General features: G+C 37.7%; 2 protein-coding genes across 2 annotated transcripts in view; one reads left to right on the top strand and one right to left on the bottom strand.

Moving 5' to 3' along the window:
* Positions 1 to 8,493, top strand: part of OPN3 (opsin 3) — a 59,021-nt gene extending 50,528 nt beyond the window's left edge. The window contains exons 3-4 of the mRNA XM_069064478.1: positions 2,208 to 2,459; positions 6,597 to 8,493. Coding sequence (XP_068920579.1) covers positions 2,208 to 2,459; positions 6,597 to 6,860 — 516 coding nt within the window. The 3' untranslated portion in view covers positions 6,861 to 8,493. The remainder of the gene's footprint in view (positions 1 to 2,207; positions 2,460 to 6,596) is intronic.
* KMO (kynurenine 3-monooxygenase) overlaps positions 8,470 to 21,657 on the bottom strand; it is a 60,821-nt gene continuing 47,633 nt past the window's right edge. The window contains exons 12-15 of the mRNA XM_069064477.1: positions 19,534 to 19,616; positions 14,580 to 14,681; positions 14,420 to 14,479; positions 8,470 to 9,863 (exon numbers count right to left, since the gene is read on the bottom strand). Coding sequence (XP_068920578.1) covers positions 9,699 to 9,863; positions 14,420 to 14,479; positions 14,580 to 14,681; positions 19,534 to 19,616 — 410 coding nt within the window. The 3' untranslated portion in view covers positions 8,470 to 9,698. The remainder of the gene's footprint in view (positions 9,864 to 14,419; positions 14,480 to 14,579; positions 14,682 to 19,533; positions 19,617 to 21,657) is intronic.

Below are 21,657 nucleotides of genomic sequence, written 5' to 3' on the forward strand. Positions count from 1 at the left end.
GAGAGAGAGAGAGAGAGAGAGAGAGAGAGAGAGAGAGAGAGAGAGAGTCTGACAAAACTTTAGTGGTACTAAGCATAATTTAAAATCTTATATTTTCTTTATTTAACAAATCTTAATTGGTACTCCCAAATGTCTGTTAAGGGATCATAAGATTATTAAAAGGCCTTATATTTGTATCATGGGTTTTTTAAACATATAACTTGACAGTATAATAGGTACAGTAGTTATAAGACCTAACTTTAGATGCTAACTCAAAGTTACTTAATAAGTTATTTGAAGGCATCTTTTGTTTCTGAAACTCAAGACTAATGGAGTATTTAGATGCTAATAGAAGCTTCAACCTTCTACCAAGGTGGAAAGGTTATTGCTTACCCATTGCTTTACACAGTGCCTTATTCACAACTGATAACTAATAAATGTTTCTTGAATTGAATTGTTGAATCAGAGACGCAAATCACCAGAAGGCTGGCCACAAGTTCCTGGATTTTTTCAGTTCTAACAGCTCATGACTTTGGGTATTGTGTTTTTACACAGGATAGAACACATACCCCAATCAATGAAATAAGGTACTCTATATGGTTCAGGCATCATGGTGTCATGGCATACCAGACTTAAAGTCAAGAGATCTGGGTTTAAATCCTACATCAGATACTTAGTAACTGTGCAATCCTGGGCAAGTCCCTTAATTCTTAGAATCTTCAGTCAAATCAAGATATTTGCAATGCTTATCTTGCAAAGCTATAGTAAGTAAAATATTTTGCAAGCCTCCAAGTGCTATGTAAATGTAAATTTTTGTTTTTACAAAAGTAAAATAATTATAGTAACAATAATAGGAAGGGCCCCTGAAACACATCTTGTCTGAGAATCTTGGAATTATATATATAGATCTGAAAGAGACCGAAGAGGCCATCTAATCCAAACCCCTGATTTTACAGATCAAGAAACTAAAGTCCAGGGAAGTGGGGACTTAGTTCAGAACATTCTAGGGAGCTTCTGTCTCATCCTCAGCATCTTTGAGGTGGAGAAATTAAAGGAACAGTAAAGTTACTGATTATTTAATCACCTACAAACTTTCTGAGAGTCAAGGGAACAGTTGGAGAATATAAAAAGAATTTCCAGCTTCTTTTCTCCAGACCATTCTTTTAGATGTCACTCTGGGATAAAACCAACCACAAATTGTCCTACAGTCATTAGCACTGAATTGGAAAGTTCAGTTGTTTTGAGATTAATGCCTCAATGTCCCATATGTAGGATTTACCCATGCAAAACTCCTGTCATCAACAGAAATTTGTTATGTGTTTTGAGAGCTGGAGGATTATATTCTGGGAGAGATTGTTCTGAGATTCTTGTACTCTTTTTTTTTTTTTAATTCTACTGGTTTACCAGTTCAGTTCAGCTGTTTTTAAGCTGTATCCAACTCTTTGTTTTTTGGCAAAGATGTTTGACTGATTTGCCATTTCCTTCTCCAGATCATTTTACAGATGAGGAAACTGAAGCAAACAGGGTTAAGTGACTTGCTCAGGGTCACACAGCAAGTAAATGTTTGAGGCCAGATGTGAACTGGGGAAGATGAGTGTTCCTCACTCTAGACCTGGCACCCTATCTACTGTGCCACCTAGCTGTCTGGTTTACCAGTGGAGTTTACCAGCAGACAGGGCTTCCAGCTGTCTGACCATTACATCCATACCTTGTCAGTTACCAGGGAGGAAAGCACCAACATCCAGGGTTTTCAAAATGGAGGGGGGGGGAGGAGGAAGGAGGGGAAAGGGAGGCTCAATGGCTGCCCAGAGTCTCATCTGGTCAAAGCACACAACTCTTCCCAAAGTGACCCCCAAAGCAAAACCTCACGTCAAGGTATATATAGCCTTCTCCTGGGTCAGAGACTATCACAACCCTCCTGACCCACTGCCCAATCACAAAATAGCAAGATATGGGCATTCCTGAAAAACAAGCCTCCCTTCACAGGTTCCAGGTGAGCACATTAAATCAGGGAAGGTTCTCAGAATCACTTAAGCCTATCAAAGGGCCAAGGGGCAGGGAAGATCTTCAGATTTCCATTCCCATAACAGTCTGTTACAAGGAGGAAATCAGATAATGGATGTGCTGAGGTTTTGTAAGATGTAAAATGCTATACTAATGAAAGTGATTATTTTCTTTAAATTATCTTTCATTTTGTTTCCAACTTTTCCTCTTTTGCCTTTCTGCAGCTTCGCTGTGTTGAAGAGTTTCAAACTGTGCAAGTGATCAAAATCCTGAGATATGAAAAGAAAGTGGCCAAAATGTGTTTTTTAATGATAGCAACATTCCTGTTCTGTTGGATGCCTTATGCAGCGATCTGTCTCTTGGTAGCAAATGGCTATGGCAGCCTGGTCACACCAACTGTGGCTATCATACCATCTCTCTTTGCCAAATCCAGTACTGCATACAATCCAATTATCTACATCTTCATGAGCAGAAAGGTATGCTTTACAACAAACAGAATGCTTTATTCGTCATAGATTGGGAGCAATTCAGGTCAGCTTTAGGGATAATTCTCTAAATCGGGGATTAAGCTGGAGGAAGAAAAAGACCTTGAAATAAATTGAATATGTATAAATTTCCTGTGAAACTTTAAACTTTACTGACTTTAGATACAGACCCAATAGGTCCATTTTAAAGTTATTAATTTAGTCAGCCAAATTGCATGCTTGCCATGAGTAAAGGCCAAATTAGGTACAACAAGAAATACAGAGATAGAACAATAAACCACAATTTCTGCCCTAATAGTCTAGTTAAGGCAATGCAACATATACAGATGAAAAGATAATTAACAATGCAAGGCCATCAAATGCATTGAAGGACGATAAAGAGTTCTTATAAGACCATAAGAGAAAAAAAAATGTGAGCTAGTTTTTAGGGAAAGAAAATAAGTGGTCCTAGTTTGAGTGTAGTTCAAAGGAAATATCAGATTAAGATGAGCAGAGATGATTAGAGAGTATGTATCCCAGAAAGGAAATAGTAGGTAATGTGTGTTTTGGGAACAATAAGACCAGCTTGGCTAAAGGCAAAGAACAGTAGGAGATAAGGCTGGAGTGGTAAACTGGATAAGATTGAAAAAGCTTCTGAATGCAGGCTAAAGATTTTACATCTTATCTCATAGAAGATAGGGAGCCATTGAAGGGGAAATGTCATGTGAGCAGGGGAAATGATAAGATGAGAGGTGTGATGATTAAAAGGGTTTTGAGAGACACAGTTTCTGGGTAATTTAATCATTTTATTAATAAGGCCAGAATGTTATTAATTAAAGGATGGTCCTTTGGCCAGCTCTCTCAGACTAAAGACAATCACAGTGGTAGGCTTAGAGTTTATATGTTCTTTTGGAAGAGGAGTGGCAATCAAGTCTGATTGGTTAACACACTAGGGGGTAAACTATATTCATAAGAGGGTCTGAAAGTGACATCATGTCACCTCAGAAATAGAAACTATCTCTATACTCAGACTACCCTTATTCTTGTGCTCTCTGGACAAAAGGATCTGTCTCCACCCAAATCTCATGATTAGCAATATCCTTCAATAAGCTGAATTTTTAAAATCGAGACTTTAGAAAAGGGGGGAAACCCTCTATCTCTCCAGTTCATTGGCTATTAATAATCATTTCTCTCAGAGATATTTTACTTACCAAAATCACGTTCTTTGTGGATCAGGATGATAACTGTGACTCCGATGTATTAGGTTGTTCGACAGCAAGTTGAAAAATACATGATGAAAGATGACAGCTACGAATTGCTTTTATGTTTTATTGGTAACATTTTCACAAACCAGTTCACACCTCTCATGTATACATCTGAAATCATTCATTTAAATTAGTACAACAAAACTATCCTATGTACCAGATGAACTTATTTTCCATATATAAAGCCCTCTGATGGCAGAAAGCTTGGCCCCAGGAAGAGGAGACTTGGGGGAAATCCAGAATAGTTAATACTTGTAGGAAAAGTTCTAGTTCTAGAGACAGAGGACCTGCACTCATATTCTTGATATTTACTGCCTTTGTGAGCTTTTTTATCTTTTCATCTGTATATGCTGTGTCTTTTTCTCTACTGTAAGGGCAGAAACCATGGTTTATTTTTGTTATATCTCTGCATCCCTTGTTGTGCCTACCTCCAGCTCTTACACACGGGAAGCATGCAACCTAACCTGTCTGAGCTGCTTTCTCATTTTTAATGAGGGGCTTGGCATAGAATGTCTCTGGGGTCCCTTTCAGCTTTTTGTCTATGATCCTGTGATGCCCACAGAACTGGGTCCCAATGTGAGCATATGGCCAAAGTCCCAACTTGAATGGGATGCTATCACTCATCCTGCCAAGTGTGGGGTTCTTGTGAAGATGAGACAATATTTGTAAAATGCTTAGATCAGGTGCTGTATAAACGCTTATGCCTTTACCCCCTTCACTAGGTGCTAAAATTCATTTATTGAATGACTTTCAGAGGGCAATAAACAATAAATTATAACTTACTTTGACATTCACAGACCTAGTAGCACCATGGTATGACACAAGAGATATTGATTAGATACACTAATCTCATATCCCACCAAGCTTCCCTATCTTGCTCTTCTCTTTTGATCTTTCTCTCTCCCCTTGCTTCTCTGTCTCTCTTCCTCATCCTGACTTTTCCTCACCTTCTCTCCTTTTCCCCCACTAACCTGTCTCTCCCTCTTTCATCTATATCTCTCCCTTACCTGGACATAATATGGAGAAGAAAAAAATATATATATGTGGGCATATATGTGTGCATAAGCATATATATATATATAATATATACCATACATATATATGTATAAAATAAACCAGTAACTTTATTGAATTTGTATTTTGTGCCAAACTGTGCTAGGTATAATGAGGAATCCAAAAAGATATAAGACATGGTTCCTGCCCTGAAGTAGCTTATAATTTAGTTGGGGAGATAACACAAACATGAAAAAATGTAGAATGCTATATAGTAAGGGCTAAATAGTTCAGTGTAGACATTCCTAGAATTCAGAGGCAGGAAAGACCAACATGGGCATTTGTTCAATCTTTTTAAAAATAGAGGTTATATTCCCTGTTTTGAATTTTAAAAGTAATAAAACATATTTTATTTAGTTCCAAGTACAGAAAATTTCTTTTTATGTGAATGTGAATCCCCTATATAGGGGATTCCTATTTGGACACTGAGACCACTATTCATTCTGAGATTGTGTGGCCTCAAATACATTTTTCCCCCAGTGGCTCAATGACTCTTGAGGGGGATATAAAAAGTTTCCCCACCCAAAACGTAAGAGAACATAGCATCAGAATCACTAAAATAATATCTAGATGCCCTTATAATACATACACACATACATACATACTGCATACATGTATATGTATAAATGGGTCTAATTGTAAGACAGAATCATGTGGTTTGGAATTACATGATTATTTATATTCTTTGAGCATGTCTGAAGCAACCCAATAATTTTCCTTCATAGATGAGAACTTCATTTCAAACAAGTTTTTTCTTGATTTGATTCATGTATGACTGCTAAGATTTAAATATTATATATTAAAACAAAAGAGAATGTTATTAATCTGACCTTTGTTATCATTTTAACTCAGATGTATGCCAAAACACAAGAAAAACCTTCAATCTCTCTCCAATTTAGTTTTTTCATCTGTAAAATGGAGTGGAATTGAAGTGAGGAAACAAGTAGAGAAAGGGAATGTTACATTTGCCTCTGACCATATCTTTAATAACCATATTTCAGTAACTAACAAGTTGCTGATTATAACATGTAGGATAATTTCATGCAACTCAATCGGATAAACATTTATTCTCCACTTAATATCTATGAGACACTGTGCTGAGGCACTGGGGATTCAAAGGCAACCTCAATAAGTTTACATTCTCTTCAGAGGAAAATCACTTTAAAGAACATGAGATGTAAAGAGAAAACCTGCCCTCTGAAGACTAGCTAGAGATAAGGAGCAGATCTATGATTTCACTGTTGTAGGGAATCTCCACAGGGGGAAACTTCCTCCACTGAGGCAGGTCAGAACCTCAGCAATCTGTAGTCTTTGGGATTTGCCTGGATCACTGATAGGTTAAAATGACTTTGCCCAGGGTCACATAGTCAGTATAGGTCAAAGTCATCCTCATCATCATAAATATACTTTCCTTGTAATATGAATATGATCCCAGGGACCCATCAACAGAGAGGCTATTGAGTTTTTGTTAGAGTGGTTACTACTGATGAACACATCATTCACATCTTTTGACCCAGCTCCTTTATAATTATTATGTAACTGGCTGGGTGTAAGTCTCTGGCCTTTTGCCTCACTGTAAAGTTAATGGGCTCTGTATAGGGACTGAACATGTAATTCTTGCTTCAACACAATATTTTGTGTTGTGATATTTTAGATAGAAGACAAAGGGCCCAGGGGAACTAAACATATTCATCCTTAGAGAATTTATTTCCCCTTCTCTCAAGAAATGCCCAATTCCCAGAATAATCTTCATATCATTTTCTAGAATGGCATTTGAGATGGAAGACCTTTAACTTGGCATTATGCTATCATTATTCTTTTTTCTGTGCAGTTTCGAAGATGCCTTTTACAGCTCCTGTGCTTTAGGCAGCTAAAATTCCAGCAGCCCAAGAAAGACAGACCTGTCATCAGGACTGAAAAGCAGATCAGACCTATAGTGATGTCCCAGAAAGGTAGAGACCGACCAAAGAAGAAAGTGACATTCAGCTCCTCCTCCATCATCTTCATCATCACCAGTGATGAGACACAGATGGTTGATGACAATGACAAAAACAATGGGACAAAGGTGAATGTGATTCAAGTTCGACCTCTCTAGGGATGGAGGGGGACATTAAAAGACAGGATTCTGATCAGCAGACACAGCTTCTGATCTTTAATTTTTTAAGACTGTGGTGGAATTCCCCAGAGGACTTTTGTTCCACTGTGATATGATAAAAACAAGTTGACACAGTTGAACCCCAGTTATGTTCACTGGCCTCAGAAAATAACCTGAGCAATGGTTTTGGTTAATGGGTGCTCCATGTACTAAAATATGCCTTCACAACATAAGAAGATAAGAGGATTATTTTGAGTTGGAAGAGATATTAAAGACCATTTGGTCCAATCTCCTTTTACAGGTGATAAAACTGAGGCTCAGTGACGTTACATTGAAAGGCCATACCACTTGTTAGAGAGTGAGGAGTCATCACTTTCCAAATATATGAATATTTTCATTCCAAATGTTTCTAAATGCTGTACCTTCTAGTGCTTGTGATGTTTTCTCTCTCTGTTTTGAATATGGCTTTCAGAATATCTGCGTCTTACATATATGCATAAAATGGGTAAGAAAACCATCACCAATTGTAGCTAAAGAGTACCGTCTTTTATGCTATTATGTCCAACTGTCTTCTTTACTAACGTGATATTATGACTAGCCAACTATAAAATGAAAATAGTTATATCCCCCATTTGCAGTAAATGGAAACAATGCTCTAAGAAGACCTTAAAGCTATGTGTACCAATGATAACCAAATAGCAGATTAAGACAGATGTGCTGCTGAGCACAATTCTAAAATATGTGAGTGCTGGAGAAAAGACATCATTTTGAAAAAAAAATTAATCTTGTGCTCTAAGATGATGCTAACAAATACTTTTCTGGTATCTAAAATGTAGAATTCTGCATCACCAGAAAATGTATCTGGTGAAGATGACATTAACCCAGGGAGAGTCATCACCTATATGTGGTGAAAATATGATAGGAGGTTTGTTAACCACTTTGATTAATTTTCCATATATATCTGCCAAGCATATAGTGCTAGCTGAATACACATGAATTGGGATAGTATTAGTCAAGCACCAATAGTGTATTAAACAAGGGTCACGACTTGGAAAAGAGGCTATTCTTTCCAGGTAAATGTACAACTAAAAAAGATTGATTTGAAATCATGAACTTACATGGCTTCCAGAGTGTCATACAGAATTACAGAATGTTAGAGCTAGAAGAAACTTTAGAGATCATCTTCTTTCATGCTTTCATTTAATACATGCTCAGAAAGGTTAAGTGATTTTTGTCAAAGTCACATAATAAATATTAAAGCCAGAACTTAAACCCTAGTTTTATGAGTCGAAGATCACTGGTATTCCTACTACACCAGCTTCTTCCCTGGACTTTGAAAAAAAATATTTGCTCTACCTGTCATTATTTCATTTTTATTATTGGGATAACTGTTTGACCTGCTGGGATGGCATTTTGTACATATCATGAACTTGGGTATCTTGGTATATTGAAGAAAGGAGAACCAAAGAAAAAGTTTTCATAAAAAGTGCTTTTGAAAGTCACTCTTATTAGCCCAACCATAGTTTAAAGCTAAAAATCAAGTTGGTTAAATTGCTATTGAAGGTCTAAAATGAGATAAAACATTGTTTCATAGTCTAATAAAGCATCTTGGCTTACATTTTAAAATATTTAACGTTTTTTCTATTTTTGTACAGAAATTCAGGTGTTTAAAATGTTTAAATAAAATTATTCACTGAGCCACATCATGGCCTTCCTGTGGCTAAAAAAAATACTATTGACTAATTACTGTATATAATTTTTCTTTCCCACAGAAGAATATGAACACAGTATTATGAATTATGCATAAAACATTCCCAGGAGCACATTTTCTAAAACTGGGACAAAGCGCATTTTCATTCTATATATCCTTAGAGCTCTCTGATTTAATGGAAAGAGCATTGGGCTTAATCCAACTCCCTCATTTGTATAAGAGGAAACTAGAAAGAGCTAAAATCACTTGCCCAAGCTCTTATGGTTAAGTTAGTGGAAGAATGTGAACTAGAAGTTGTCTACTCATTCTCAGCCCAATGCTCTTTCCATTAAATCAAGTTGCTTCTCTTCATGACTGGGCTCTAGCCTTAGAGAAAACCTGTGAGGATATCAGAAAGCTCTGTTGACATACTGGACAAAATATGAATTTATCCCTCCAATGACTTCATATGGGACCACACAAATGACCTTTTAAAAAATTATTGTACTGGCACAACATGGTATTGATTTTTCATCTTGTTCATGATGTGAACCTCACTAATGGAGTAATATATAAGAAATTCCAATTCATTTTAACAAAGAGGTAGGTACCCATAAAAGCAGCTGAGAAAAGGACTTACTACATTTCAGGAGGAATCAGGCATCTGCACTATTGCCTTTTTAATTTCCATGATATAAGTCCAGAGATAGTATTAAGAGGGGAAATGCTTTATTTAATATTGGGTCTAACAGAATATATAGTAGACTCTATGTCCCTTCTAGGTTAGTAATGCATCAGGGTCTTGCTATAATGCTTTCATATACTATCTATTGAAATTCAAACAAAATTTTTAAATGCCCAGAATTCCATTGCTAGCACTATCACCTACAAAATCATTCCAGTGCTTTCAATTTTAAAAAGTAGAATCTGTTTTGCTTTTTTTTTTTTTAAAAAAATACACTTTTAAATAGCCCCAAAGAACAATTCAAAATGGCATCGCCATTTCAAGGATGCCTTCTATTAGTGAGCTGGGTATGGAGGTCAATTTATGTTTGTGAATGCCTGATCTCTTTTCCAAGAAGCCAACCATCTGCCATTAGATAACTTTCTTTCATAACGGCCAATATCACAATCTATAATTTGCACTTTTAATTCCATGGAAGTTTCAAAAAGAAGTTTTCGGTGTTTCTGAAGGAAGTGATCCAGCCCCACAGCATCTTCAGCTGGAACCTTGGTAATAGGTATGTTATAAATAAACAGGTACCACTTAGGGCTGTTGCTGTCCCAAAGAAAAAGAGTGCCCTCTTTATAACCTGGAAGGAAACAAGGTGTTGTTATGGTTTCAGTTGGTGGGAAATCAAAATCTGATGAGAAGACTATGTTCCTAAGGCTTTTGTTCATGCTTCTCCTTTCAAACAATTCAATTCCTCAAAAGTTTATTAAGTTCTTACTATGTATGAGGCATTGCAGGCTCAGCTCAAGATTTCCCTCATTCTCCCAAGCTTTACAAACCCTCAGACACATATCTAGTTTTCATTAAAATTTTCTATGCATTTGTCTTATAACCTCCTACCAAAGATCAAAGATCATGTCTTTGACTCATAAAATCATAGAATATTAAAGTTGGAAAGAATGGTAGAGACATTTAGTTTGGACTTTTTCCCAGACACATGGTAAATATTTTTCAATGTAAACTGGCAGATTCTAAGACCTGTTATATAACGTAAGCAGTTCTTGAATAGATATTTGCACGAATTTTGCATAAAAACATCTCCATCTACTTATTATAATGTATCCAAGTGACATTTACTCAAAGCAACCACAGAGTCAAGCAGGCTTGGTTAGGAACGAACTTCCTTTTGTTTTTAACCACCTCAACCACAGACAGGAACAAGGAAATGGATCTTTAGCTCTGCACTTGAGGAAGCCAGGCTTATAGTTTTGTAAACTAAAGATATAAGCCTACATTAATTGATCAATAGCTATTCCTGGTTGCAGAAAACTGCAGGACATGAGAGAAAGAACTGGAAGGTCAAGGGAAATTCCCCAAACCAGATTTTTGCAAATAATCATATTGATTTATGCTAGTTAAGCAGTGTTCTCAAGGCATGCTTACAAAATTTTAAGGTGTCAATTCAGTGCCTTACGTAGAAAAAAGGATCAATACAACAAGAAAATTGTTCAAACCTGTCATGGGGTGGAGGAGGAAAAGTTATGGAATAGCCAACCAATTCACTGAATTTTTCCAGTTCTCAGACAGTTGCATTTTAATCATTTAGACATATGATCTCATCAAATTTCATGTCATGTCTTACTTTTGAGTCATTTTTCAGTCATATATGATTCTCTGTGACCCCATTTGGGGTTTTCTTGGCAGATATACTAAAATGTTTTCTTGGCAGAGATAATAAAATTTCTCATTTGCTACTCCAGTTCATCTTACAGATGAGGAAACTGAGGCAAACAAAGTTAAGTGACTTGCACAGGGTCATATAGATGATAAGTGTCTGCAGCCAGATTTGAACTCAGGAAGAGGAGTCTTCCTGACTTCAGGCCCAGTGGTCAGCCACTTAGCTTCCCATGTCTCTTACTAAGTAAATGATATCCTACATTAATAGTTATATTAGTAATTGCAGCTTCTGGCCTGAGCTACTAATCACTCAGTAAAATTAAGTCTTGACAATGGTTTGGGAAATTCAGGCAGAATCTGAATTAATGGACTTTTTCTGAGCTTTAGAACTATGTCTGGGAGATGTAAGGGCCTGAGGTGAAAGGTAAATGGTGAGTTCTGATGAGAAAAATCTCAAGGGAGAAGAGAAGAAGTGCAAGGCCAACCCAACAGTTGTAAAACATTATTTGAAGGGTCTCAAAAAATACACTTGATACATTATATTTTTTCCCCTAAATGGACTGCTCTGGTTATCTGATATTCCCACAATAGATTCACTACACATAGGCCTTTTCTACTGACAAAGATTGTCCACTTCAGCCCCCTCATTTTAGAGAAGAGCAAATGGAGGCCCAGGGAATGGAATGACTTCTCCAAGGTCACGTCACTAATTAGTAGCAGAGCCAGGAGTAGAACCTAGCTCTTTTAGTTGCAAGTCTAGGACTCTTACCACTATGTAATACTGCTACAAATTAAGAATGCTGGCTGGAAGAGCTGCATTATCTGGTTAATACCTTAGGAATAATTTCATACAATGACTACCCTACTACTTAGTAGAAAGTATGACCTTGAAAAATAGGGCATATAGAGTATTTGACTGAGGGTAAAACTTAAAGAAAGTCTCCAATCTAGACTACTGCCCTGACTCAGTGGGGTTCTTGAATAATCAGGGACCCTGAAAATACAAGAAATGGCATGAGGGCCCTGGGAAAGGAAGAACAGTGAAGCAGAAAATCCATTACAAGAGTTCAGGGAGGTCAGTACTAGAGCAAGGCACAAGACACAGATATTGGGGACCTGGCTTTTTGCCCAACTCAGCCTGATTCCCCAAAACTTCATGACCTGTTGCCCTAGGCTTGTGTTCATGTATCAGTAAGGTCAGACTTGGCCTAGCATGAACTCTACTGATTGAACTGTGCTCATATGGTTGTGGGTACAAGCTTATATACAATTAAATACACTTATTTTGTTGATGTTCAAAACTTGCTTCCCTACCAAATCAAATAGAAATAATTTTGTCACCTAAGTAAAAACTGGGGCTTAATTAGTATCAATGCACATATTCAGAGAAAGCTAAATTAACTTGTTTCCTAGGCCTGAAGAGCAGTAAAATATTAGAAGAATATTCTGTGGCTGCTTAAACATTAACTATTCTGAACTTCCAGTTCTGGGTTTAAAATGACAAACTCAATTTCCACAGAGTCAAAGGGCCCTTATCAAAGGCCTTTCTTCATTAGAAAAAAACAACAACAACAAAACATGTTTTTATCTGTGTGTTTTTACCAAGCAGCCATTCAATATAAAGTTATTGAATCCTGAATTTCCTAACTGACCTAACTCTGAATTTTCACCATTGCCTCATTGCGACAATCAGCCGGCCCTAGCTTCTCAAAGGCTGGCTAACTAACCTGGCACCATCCAGCAATGGGGTTTGCATCTCTCCTCTGAGAATCAGTCCAGGTAAAACTACAGGGAGGATGATCAGCAGAAGGTACTCATATCAATGAAATCATAGATCTTTTGAAGTAAAGAATTAAAACAAAAATCAGAAACTTCAAGTCAAGCCTTTCATTTCCTTGATGCCATGTGTTTAAAAGCAAAATTAGCAGATCATGATAGTTCTATCCATTCAAAACATGAGCATTTTTTTTGGACCGAAATGATGCTGAAAGCAGACTGGAAAGATTCACTTGAATCAGAGTCCTAATACGGTATTAATGTTTAATTTGCATCCCAAACTGGATGGATGACTAAGATCGACTATTCCTATTTGAGTTGTGTGACCTTGGGAAACATAATTTTTCACACTCTATCCCCAAAGGCTCTTTTGTTGAGTGGCTCTGGCACATTGTACTGGCTTGGAAAAAGATTAAGAAAGAAGGTTTCTGACATTTTAGACTTGCCTTTCTACTAGATAAATAGAGATATAGCGATAGAGATATTTAGACTTATATGTTGTTTTTCAGTCGTGTATGACACTTCGTGACCCCATTTGGGGTTTTCTTGGCAAAGATCCTGGAGTGGTCTGTCATTTCCTTCTCCAACTCATTTTACAGATGAGGAACTGAGGCAAACATTGACTTGTGCAGAGTCACAGAGCTAATAAGTGTTTGAGGCCAGATTTGAACTCAGGAAGATGAGTCTTCCTGACTCCAGGTCTAGCACTCAATCCACTGTGCCACCTAGCTGCCCCATAGACTTATATATCTCTATTTAAATATATATCTATGTATCTTTAACTATCTATCTATCTATTTATCTATCTATCTCTCTATCTCTCTATCTATCATGAGGATATGGCTGTAACCCAGGGTTAAGATGATACAGAATTGTTAGGGAAATTTTTGTTTGTTTTAGCACTTTAATGCTGATACTTCCACAATTATTTAATTTAATAAAAATGTCAAATTGGGACAGAAACAATATGCAATCCTTTATTTAGCATATGCCCAGGACCCCTTGATTGCCTCCAAAACTAGATGGGTAAATGGGTGACTATTTAAGCTGCTAAAGCTTAAAACTCCACCAAGAATTTTGGCACAAACCATATCTTGAAGGAGGAAAATATTGTCTTTTAATGGCATTACAAAACAATCACGATACCTTTTACCCTTGGAGCATGATGGTTTGAACCATAACTAATCTCATTAAGCCAATAAAAAGACTTGTATGATGCCAATCACAGGGCTGGATCAAGTTACAAAATTAAAGAGCTACAGTGCAGTGTTCTGTTGTCTTTTTTCATTACTTCTCCCTTCAAACTCTCTTTCTTATCAGCTCTCCTTTCTGACTTGCCCCATTAATCAAAGTGCCTTCATGGCCAAGGCCATTTTAATTTACAAGGCAGACAATTCAATTTGACAATCCCAGGAATCAGAATTTTAATGCTTCTACTTGTTAATTCTTTGGAAAGAGACATTGCTAGAGGCATATATGAAGCAATAATATACATTATGTGGCAAGGCCCTGTAATTTCACTGGTGAAGAGTTCCTTCTCTGTGCACAAAGCAAACTGATTATAACTTTATACTTAGAAAACTGTGGTAAGTGGCTTACTCATGATCATACCACTCCAAGTTTGTTGGAGGTGGGAATTGAATCCATGTTTTCTTGATTCCCAATCTAGCATTCCACCATGCCATGTTGACTCTGAAACAACAAAGCTGTGTTGGAACAGTGAAAATCAGAAGCTGTTCTCACCTTTTTCTGCCAATTCCACTGTAGAACTGCTTCATGGTATCGTATTCTGGAAAAAGTGACCTGTAAGCAAATATTAAGAATGTCTTTAGGTATTCTCTCCCTTAAAAACAAAAAAAAAGAAGAATACAGATAGACTAATGTTCTATAGATCAGCTCTTACCATAGTGTAGAGTGGAATAAAGGTAGATGGCATAATTACATGGAGACATTTTTCGATGTTCTTTTGGAAGATGAACCATCTTGAATTGACATGTGCTCGCATCTGAAACAAATGACACCATTTCTTGTTACCACCACAACCTGCTCCTTCTTACTCTTGGTTTTAAAGGAATTGTTCCAAGCTATAACTGCCAAACAACATGATACTGGACATGTCATACTCACTTAAATACTAATAAGACTGAAGATATTACTGCCAATATTAGGAGATGCTTTGTTCCAACAATTCAACAAACTTGGATATAAAGCTAGCTTGAGATTCAAAGTGCAAGCAATATTGTTGCCAAAGGACACTGGGTTTGGAGGTAAGAGACCTGGGGTGGAAGCCTGGCTCTGCCACTATCTACCTATGTGACCTTACACTACGTATTTCATCTTTCTGGGTCTCAGTAGCCTCATATCTAAAACGAGGAAATTTTAGTAAATAATCTCTGATCTACCCTGCAGCTCCAAATCCTATAATCTGATGAGAAAATGATTTTTTTTCAAGAAAAAAATGAGACCCTAAAAAGCAGGAATGGTTTGAGAAACATTTGTGGAAGAGGAAGGACACAAATCAAGATCTCATCTCTCTTCCTCTGACCATGGCTGAAAACCCCATTCCTTTACACACTGGATCCTCCATTCATCAGTTCAGATGTCATTGCCTTTTGATCATAATAGAAAGGACATTCAGGAATAACTTACACAGATCTCAATAAAATAGACAATAATAATTGTAGCTAGCATTTTCATATCACTTTAAGGTTTGCAAAATGATGTACATATCTTACCTCATTTGATCCTCACACTAGCTATAGGCAGCTAGATGGTTCAATAGATAGAACTGAGCCTGAAGTCAGGAAGAACTGAATTCAAATGCAGCCTCAGACACTTACTAGCTGTGTGACCCTGGGCAAGTTACTTACCTTTGTTTGCCTAGTTCACTGGAGAAGGAAATGGCAAACCACTCCATCATCTTTTTCAAGAAAACCCTAATGGACAGCACTGGTATGCTACTGTCAACTCACAAAGAGCTGGATGTGACTGGAACAACTGAACAACGAATCATCCCTATTTCACAGATGTTGAAACTGAGGTAAGGGGTGGCTAGGTGGCACAGAGAATAGAGCATTGGCACTGGAGTCAGGAAAATCTGAGTTCAAATCCAGCCTCAGACACTTAACACAAAAACTAGACTGTGACCTTGGGCAAGTCACTTAACCTCAATTACCCTCTAAAAAGCAAAAAAAAAAAGAAGAAGAAAGAAATTGAGGTTAAGGCAGAGGCTAAGTGACTTGCTCAGGCTTGAATAGCTAGTAAGTACCTAATGTAGAATTTGAACTCAGAACTGACTCCAAGGGAAGCACTCTTCCCATTATGCCCTGTGGTACTTCCATTGTGCCCTCTGGTCAGCTGTAAGAGCTGACATTCATATACTGCAGAACTTTAGCTTTACAAAGTGTGTTCGTCTGTTGTTGTTGAGTCATTTTTAGTTGTGTCTGACTCTTCCTGATGCTATTTTTTTCTTGGTAGAGATACTGGAGTGCTTTGCCATTTCTTTCAGATGAGGAAACTGAGGCAAACAGGATTAAATGACCTGCCCAGGGTCACACAACTAGTAGGTGCCTGAAGCTAGATTTGAACTCAAGAAGAGGAGTCTTCCTGACTCCAGGTCTCCACTCTATTCACTATGCCACCTGGGTGCCCCACGGTCCACAATCACCAGATAGTATAAATATACCCATTTTACAGTTGAGAAAACTGAAATTTGAAGGGCTTAAGTGATTAGCCCAAGGTCACATAGCTAGTTAGTCAGAGTAAGAGCGGGGACTAGCCTTGTCTCCAAACTTCAAGTCCAGAGCACTTTCCACTAAACCATGCAAAAATAGTGAATAGACATTTATAGGTCTAGTGTTTGGTCCTTTGAAGGGACCCTAAACCTTTTTCAATATAGATGACCCTTTCATAAAGGGTTTACTGAAGCTGAACTGGTAAGAATCTGTGTACCAGGAGGTTAGAAGCATTCTTCTTGCTTCCTGGTAGGAAATTAATGCTTATAGCATCACACAGTTTGCCTAAGGCAATCATTCATCCCCCAAAATTGAAAGGCAGTTCAGAGACTATTCCCAAGGTGTTATGTTTGTTCTGTTCTTGAAAAAAAATACAAGGAAAATATTGTGTAACATTCCTCTGTAAAATATTTCAGTGAGTCAGTCAGTCAATCAACAAGTATTTATTAAGACCCTATTATCTGCTAGGCCCATAGTCTTCTTTGGATTAATATAAAATCTACTAACTGGGTCTTCCACAAGTTTATGTTACACAATTTCATCTGAACTCTCACTGTGGCAAAGCAGTTCTTTTGCATCACCCTAATCTATTTACTTTCCCATTCAACACAGCCACTTTCCTAAACCTTTTTTCATCCCTCATCAAACCTCTCAAAGCTCTGTATTTGTCCATCCAGACTTCCAATAAGAGTATAAAAACTGGTGAGTAGAGCTACAGGCCAGATCAACCCTGGGGAATTCTTACCTGCTGCCATGAACATCTGACACTAGTGGAGTCTGTAGCATAATTCATAGTGCAGGAATTTGAGACAGCGTCAGCTATGATAAATGAGATTACTACTTCAAGGTTGGTGGGAACAGGCTGCAGCTTCCCACCTGATTCTATCCTTAAATAAACATCTTTAGCCTTGGAAGATTCTCATATGGGTATCTTCTACAACCTTACAATTCAACGCTGAACACCTCTTTGTGACCCTGTAGACCATATTGGGTTTTCTTAGCAAAGATACTGGAGTGGTTTGGCATTACCTTCTTTTGCATTAAAGTAGACAGAGGTTAAGTGACTTGCCCAGGGTCACACAGCTAAGAAGTGTCTGAGACTGTATTTGAACTTGGGTCTTCCTGACTCCAGGTCCAGTGTTCTACTTCACTGAGCCACCTAGCTGCCTCCAATTGGCTGGTACGTCAAGCTAATCGACATGCTTCCCCATATATCCAATCAGTAGTTAAATCTTTCTGTTTCTACCTCCACAAAGTCTTTTATATGGGGCCCTTTCTTTGTAGTCACCCAGATATCACCTTACTTCAGGCCCTCATCTCCTTTTGCCTAGAATATTACAAAACCATGCTGACTGGTGTCTCCTATCTCAGATCTCTTCCCACCTTAATTCATCTACATCCAACCATATCATTTCTCTACACAATAAACTCCAGTGGCTCTTTTTTTGTTTCTAGGATAAAAGGTAAACGTCTCTGTTAAATTTTAAATAATTTTTTTAATTGTAAGTTCCATCATGACCTAGCTCTAACCTATCTTTCCAGCTTCACTGCACTTTAATCCCTTCCTGTACTCTGTGATCAAGCCAAATTGACCTTTCAAATTTCTTCATACCCAACATTTCATCTCCTATCTCCATGCCTTTGTATCTGACATTCCACATGTCTGCAATGCACTCCTGCCATGAGGACCAACTTCTTCATGAAGCCTTTCCTGATCCCCCAGATGCCAGTCCCCAACTATCTTGTAGTTAACTACTTTGTATCGATTTGGATTTATCTTCTTTTATTCTTTATATACTTATACATACACTTGATATCTCCCTGGTTAGAATGTAAACACCTAGCAAGTGGAGATTTTTTATCTTTGTCCTTGTATTCCCAGTGACTAACACAATGTGTGGCACACGCAATGCATGCTTCAAAATGCATATTGATTAATCATTTGTGTACTTGATCTACCCCAAAATTAAACTGGAAAATCCCTGAATGCAGGATGTTCATTGTAACATTTCTTTCTTTTTTTTCGGAGGGGGGAAGATAGGAAAATTGGGGTTAAGTGACATGCCCAAGGTCACATGGCTAGAAAGTGTTAAGTGTCTGAGGCTGGATTTGAACTCAGGTCCTCTTGACTCCAGAGCAAGTGCTTTATTCATTGCGCCACCTAGCTGCCCCTGCAATCTTTCTTTATATGCACAACAGCTAACATGATGCCTTGAACATGAAGCAAGAATTTGGGAAATCCTTGTCCAATTTAGTTATGTCATTTAAATCTATTCTGTTGCATTTTAAACTTGTGTCATCTTTTTCTTTCTCCAGAGGAGATGGGGGGAAAAACTCATCACCACCCTTTTTAAATGAACTTTTGAAGCTTTTCTTCATTGTATCCATTTTCCAATCATTTAATTATTTTCATTCTTCTCATTTCTCAATATTTGGAGCCTCAAACAAGACTAAGTGCTAAATTATGCGACATACAATGAAAACGTTAGACATGTTTTCTACATGCCATATATCTGTGATGATATCTCAGGGTTATATGTATTTTTTGAAGCAGCATCATAGTACTGTGCTGTCCATTCAGATCTTAGACTAGAGTCTACAAAATATCAGTGTAGCTAAAGAAGTTTTGACATACTTATCAGAAGCTAGGTAGCATAGTGGATCAGGTGCCTGACTTGGAGTTAGGAAGACCTAAGTTCAAATCCTGCCTTTGATACTTACTATGTGACCTTGGATGAGTCACTTAGTCTGATCTTCACTTCGTTTTCTGTAAAAGGAGGATAATAGTACCTGTAATACTCTTTTCATGGGATGGTTGTGAGGCTTAAATGATATGAAATATGTGAATCCCTGTGAAAAATTTTATATCTATATAAATATTTACCATTAATATTATTATCATCATCCACTCAGAAATGTTCAGAGGAATGAGGTTTTATTTTTCCCTTTGTCTATATGTGCTCTTCTACTGGATGTTTCTTATAGACCTATGGTGCTAAGGCAAAAACAGGAACTGAGAAAAACAGTACCATAAATAAAGGAAGAAGGAAAACTGAGGGATAGTCACTCTTTAGAAGTAAAAATCTCTGATTTGTCAAGATGGACTCAAACCTCCTCAATTACCTCTATGTAGTTGTACATGGATAAATCTGAAATAGCATGATCATCTGGCATTCTAAATCTTGAGAATTCAGGAAGACAAGCACCTAGAAAACAAATGAAATGATTCAATCATGTCATCAAAATAACTCCCTTAAAGTATGCTAGGCTCTGTGTACTGCAAGTACCTAACATAATGTGTTCCACAGTAATTAGCCACCAATGATAAACAGTTTGCATGAAAGACTATAATTGACATTAGTTTTCAACTGCTAAACCAGAGTTTTCTGGGTTATTTTTCCCCTTTTCTCTCTTTGGTAGTTACTCTGGATCTATGATTAGCATCAAGATTGACAGTTTTCCCTGATATCATTTGCCATTTAATCATCATCATCTTTTTTGTTCCACAAAGGTCTAGGGGCTTACTCTTCAATAGCTGCAGTTGTCTTGCCTACACAAAGTCCATGCCCTTCCATTACACTGTGAGCTCTTTGAGGGGAGAGACTGTGTTTTTTACTTTCTTTGGCTCCCAGCCCTTGGTTAGCATAGGCTCTGACACATAGTAGGCACTTAATAATTGTTCAGACCCTGTGCTAACAGGTTGGAATACAAAGTCAAAAAGGCAACAGTACCTGCCCTCATGGAGTTCACATTCTATCAAAGGAGACGACATGTACCTAAATGGGTATGTACAAAATATAGGGGATAATGACTAGGCCTGTGATTTCCCTGGTTTAGGGAACTCCCATGTAGGGAAGCTCATTTACCAAATTCAGGTCAGTGCCTTCTCTGAAAAAAGTCTTAGGGAGTCTTTGAGTGTCTCAGTCTTAGAGAGTTACCCATGATGCTCAGAGTAATGTGTCCAGGGTCACAAAGCCATCTGTGTCAGAGATAGGTCTTCAACCCTGATCTTCCTAACTCAGGGGTTAGCATGCTGTATCTTATACAAAATAAATACAAGTTAATGTGGGGTGGGGGGCACCAGCAGCTGTGGGTATCAGAAAAAGCTTCATGTAGAAGATGTCACTCATGGAGAGCTTTAAAGGAAACAAAAGTGTCTAAGAAGCAGAGATAGAGTGGGAAGCCATTCCAGTGACAGGGGAAAGAGAAGGTAAAATTGCAGAGACAGAAAGTCATTTGTGAGGAGCAACAAGGTGAATCTGGTTGAAACGTAGAGTACAAGACAGGGAGTAATGAATGCGTTTAGAGAGTCAGGGTGGGGCTAAGATGTGAAGGCATTTCAAAGCTAAGCAGAGGAGCTTAAATTTAATCCTAGAGGCAACAGAGGAATAATCAGAACTGCACCTTAAGAAAATTGCTCCCATTTCCCAAATATACTCAAAACATGTTCCCAATGAGTTGTTTGTATTCACTCTCCTGTGCCCCAGCTCCCAACATCCAAGGGGTCACTGACTAGCTATCGCCTGCTTTTTGGGCCAGTGTTGGGCAGGTGTATTGGCTGCTGGAGATGGGGACACCAAAATCAGAGATGGTATCACAAGGGAAAGGAATAAAGCAGTGAGGATGGGCTCTGGATCCCTAGCATCAAGGCCTTTTAGAACAGAGGGACAGTAGAGAAGGAGTGAGGGACCAGTTCTCAAATGTGAAGTCAAAACTATGTTTATAATAATACAGATAATTTTTATAATAATACTGGAGGGTCTCATTTGGGAAGGCTGGGGTTCCTTTGGATAGGACGGGCCTCCTTGGCCTTCAGAATACTCACCACATGGTGTCACTGTTTTTATATACTATATACACCATTGAATAGTAATATATAGTAATACTATTTCTGCAAAGTACATATAGTTGAATTCATATATGTTAAATATATATGATGCAAATCTACTGTAATCTATAATATTGAATTCTAGCAAGGGAGATACTCTGGGTATACTGGGGCCTTTTAATAGAACCCTTTAAATCACATTTATCACTTTTTTTCCTTATATTGATCCAAAATTTGCCTCCCTCTTCTCTCCTTTGGAGATATGCCTGGTTACACTGAGAAAAGTTTCCAGAAATTTTAGGTGCTAAACCTGTCAATTCAGGGATTTAGTGCTTCAGCATGGTCAACCCCTAGGATTTCTCATTTAGTCACTCTTAGGGAATTCTGTAAACTGATCTTTTTAATCATTTGATTTCTGG

The sequence above is a fragment of the Petaurus breviceps genome, unplaced genomic scaffold (genome assembly GCF_028583685.1).
Source record: "Petaurus breviceps papuanus isolate PSGF00001 unplaced genomic scaffold, PetGlider_PUasm1.0 90633, whole genome shotgun sequence".
NCBI lineage: Eukaryota > Metazoa > Chordata > Mammalia > Diprotodontia > Petauridae > Petaurus > Petaurus breviceps.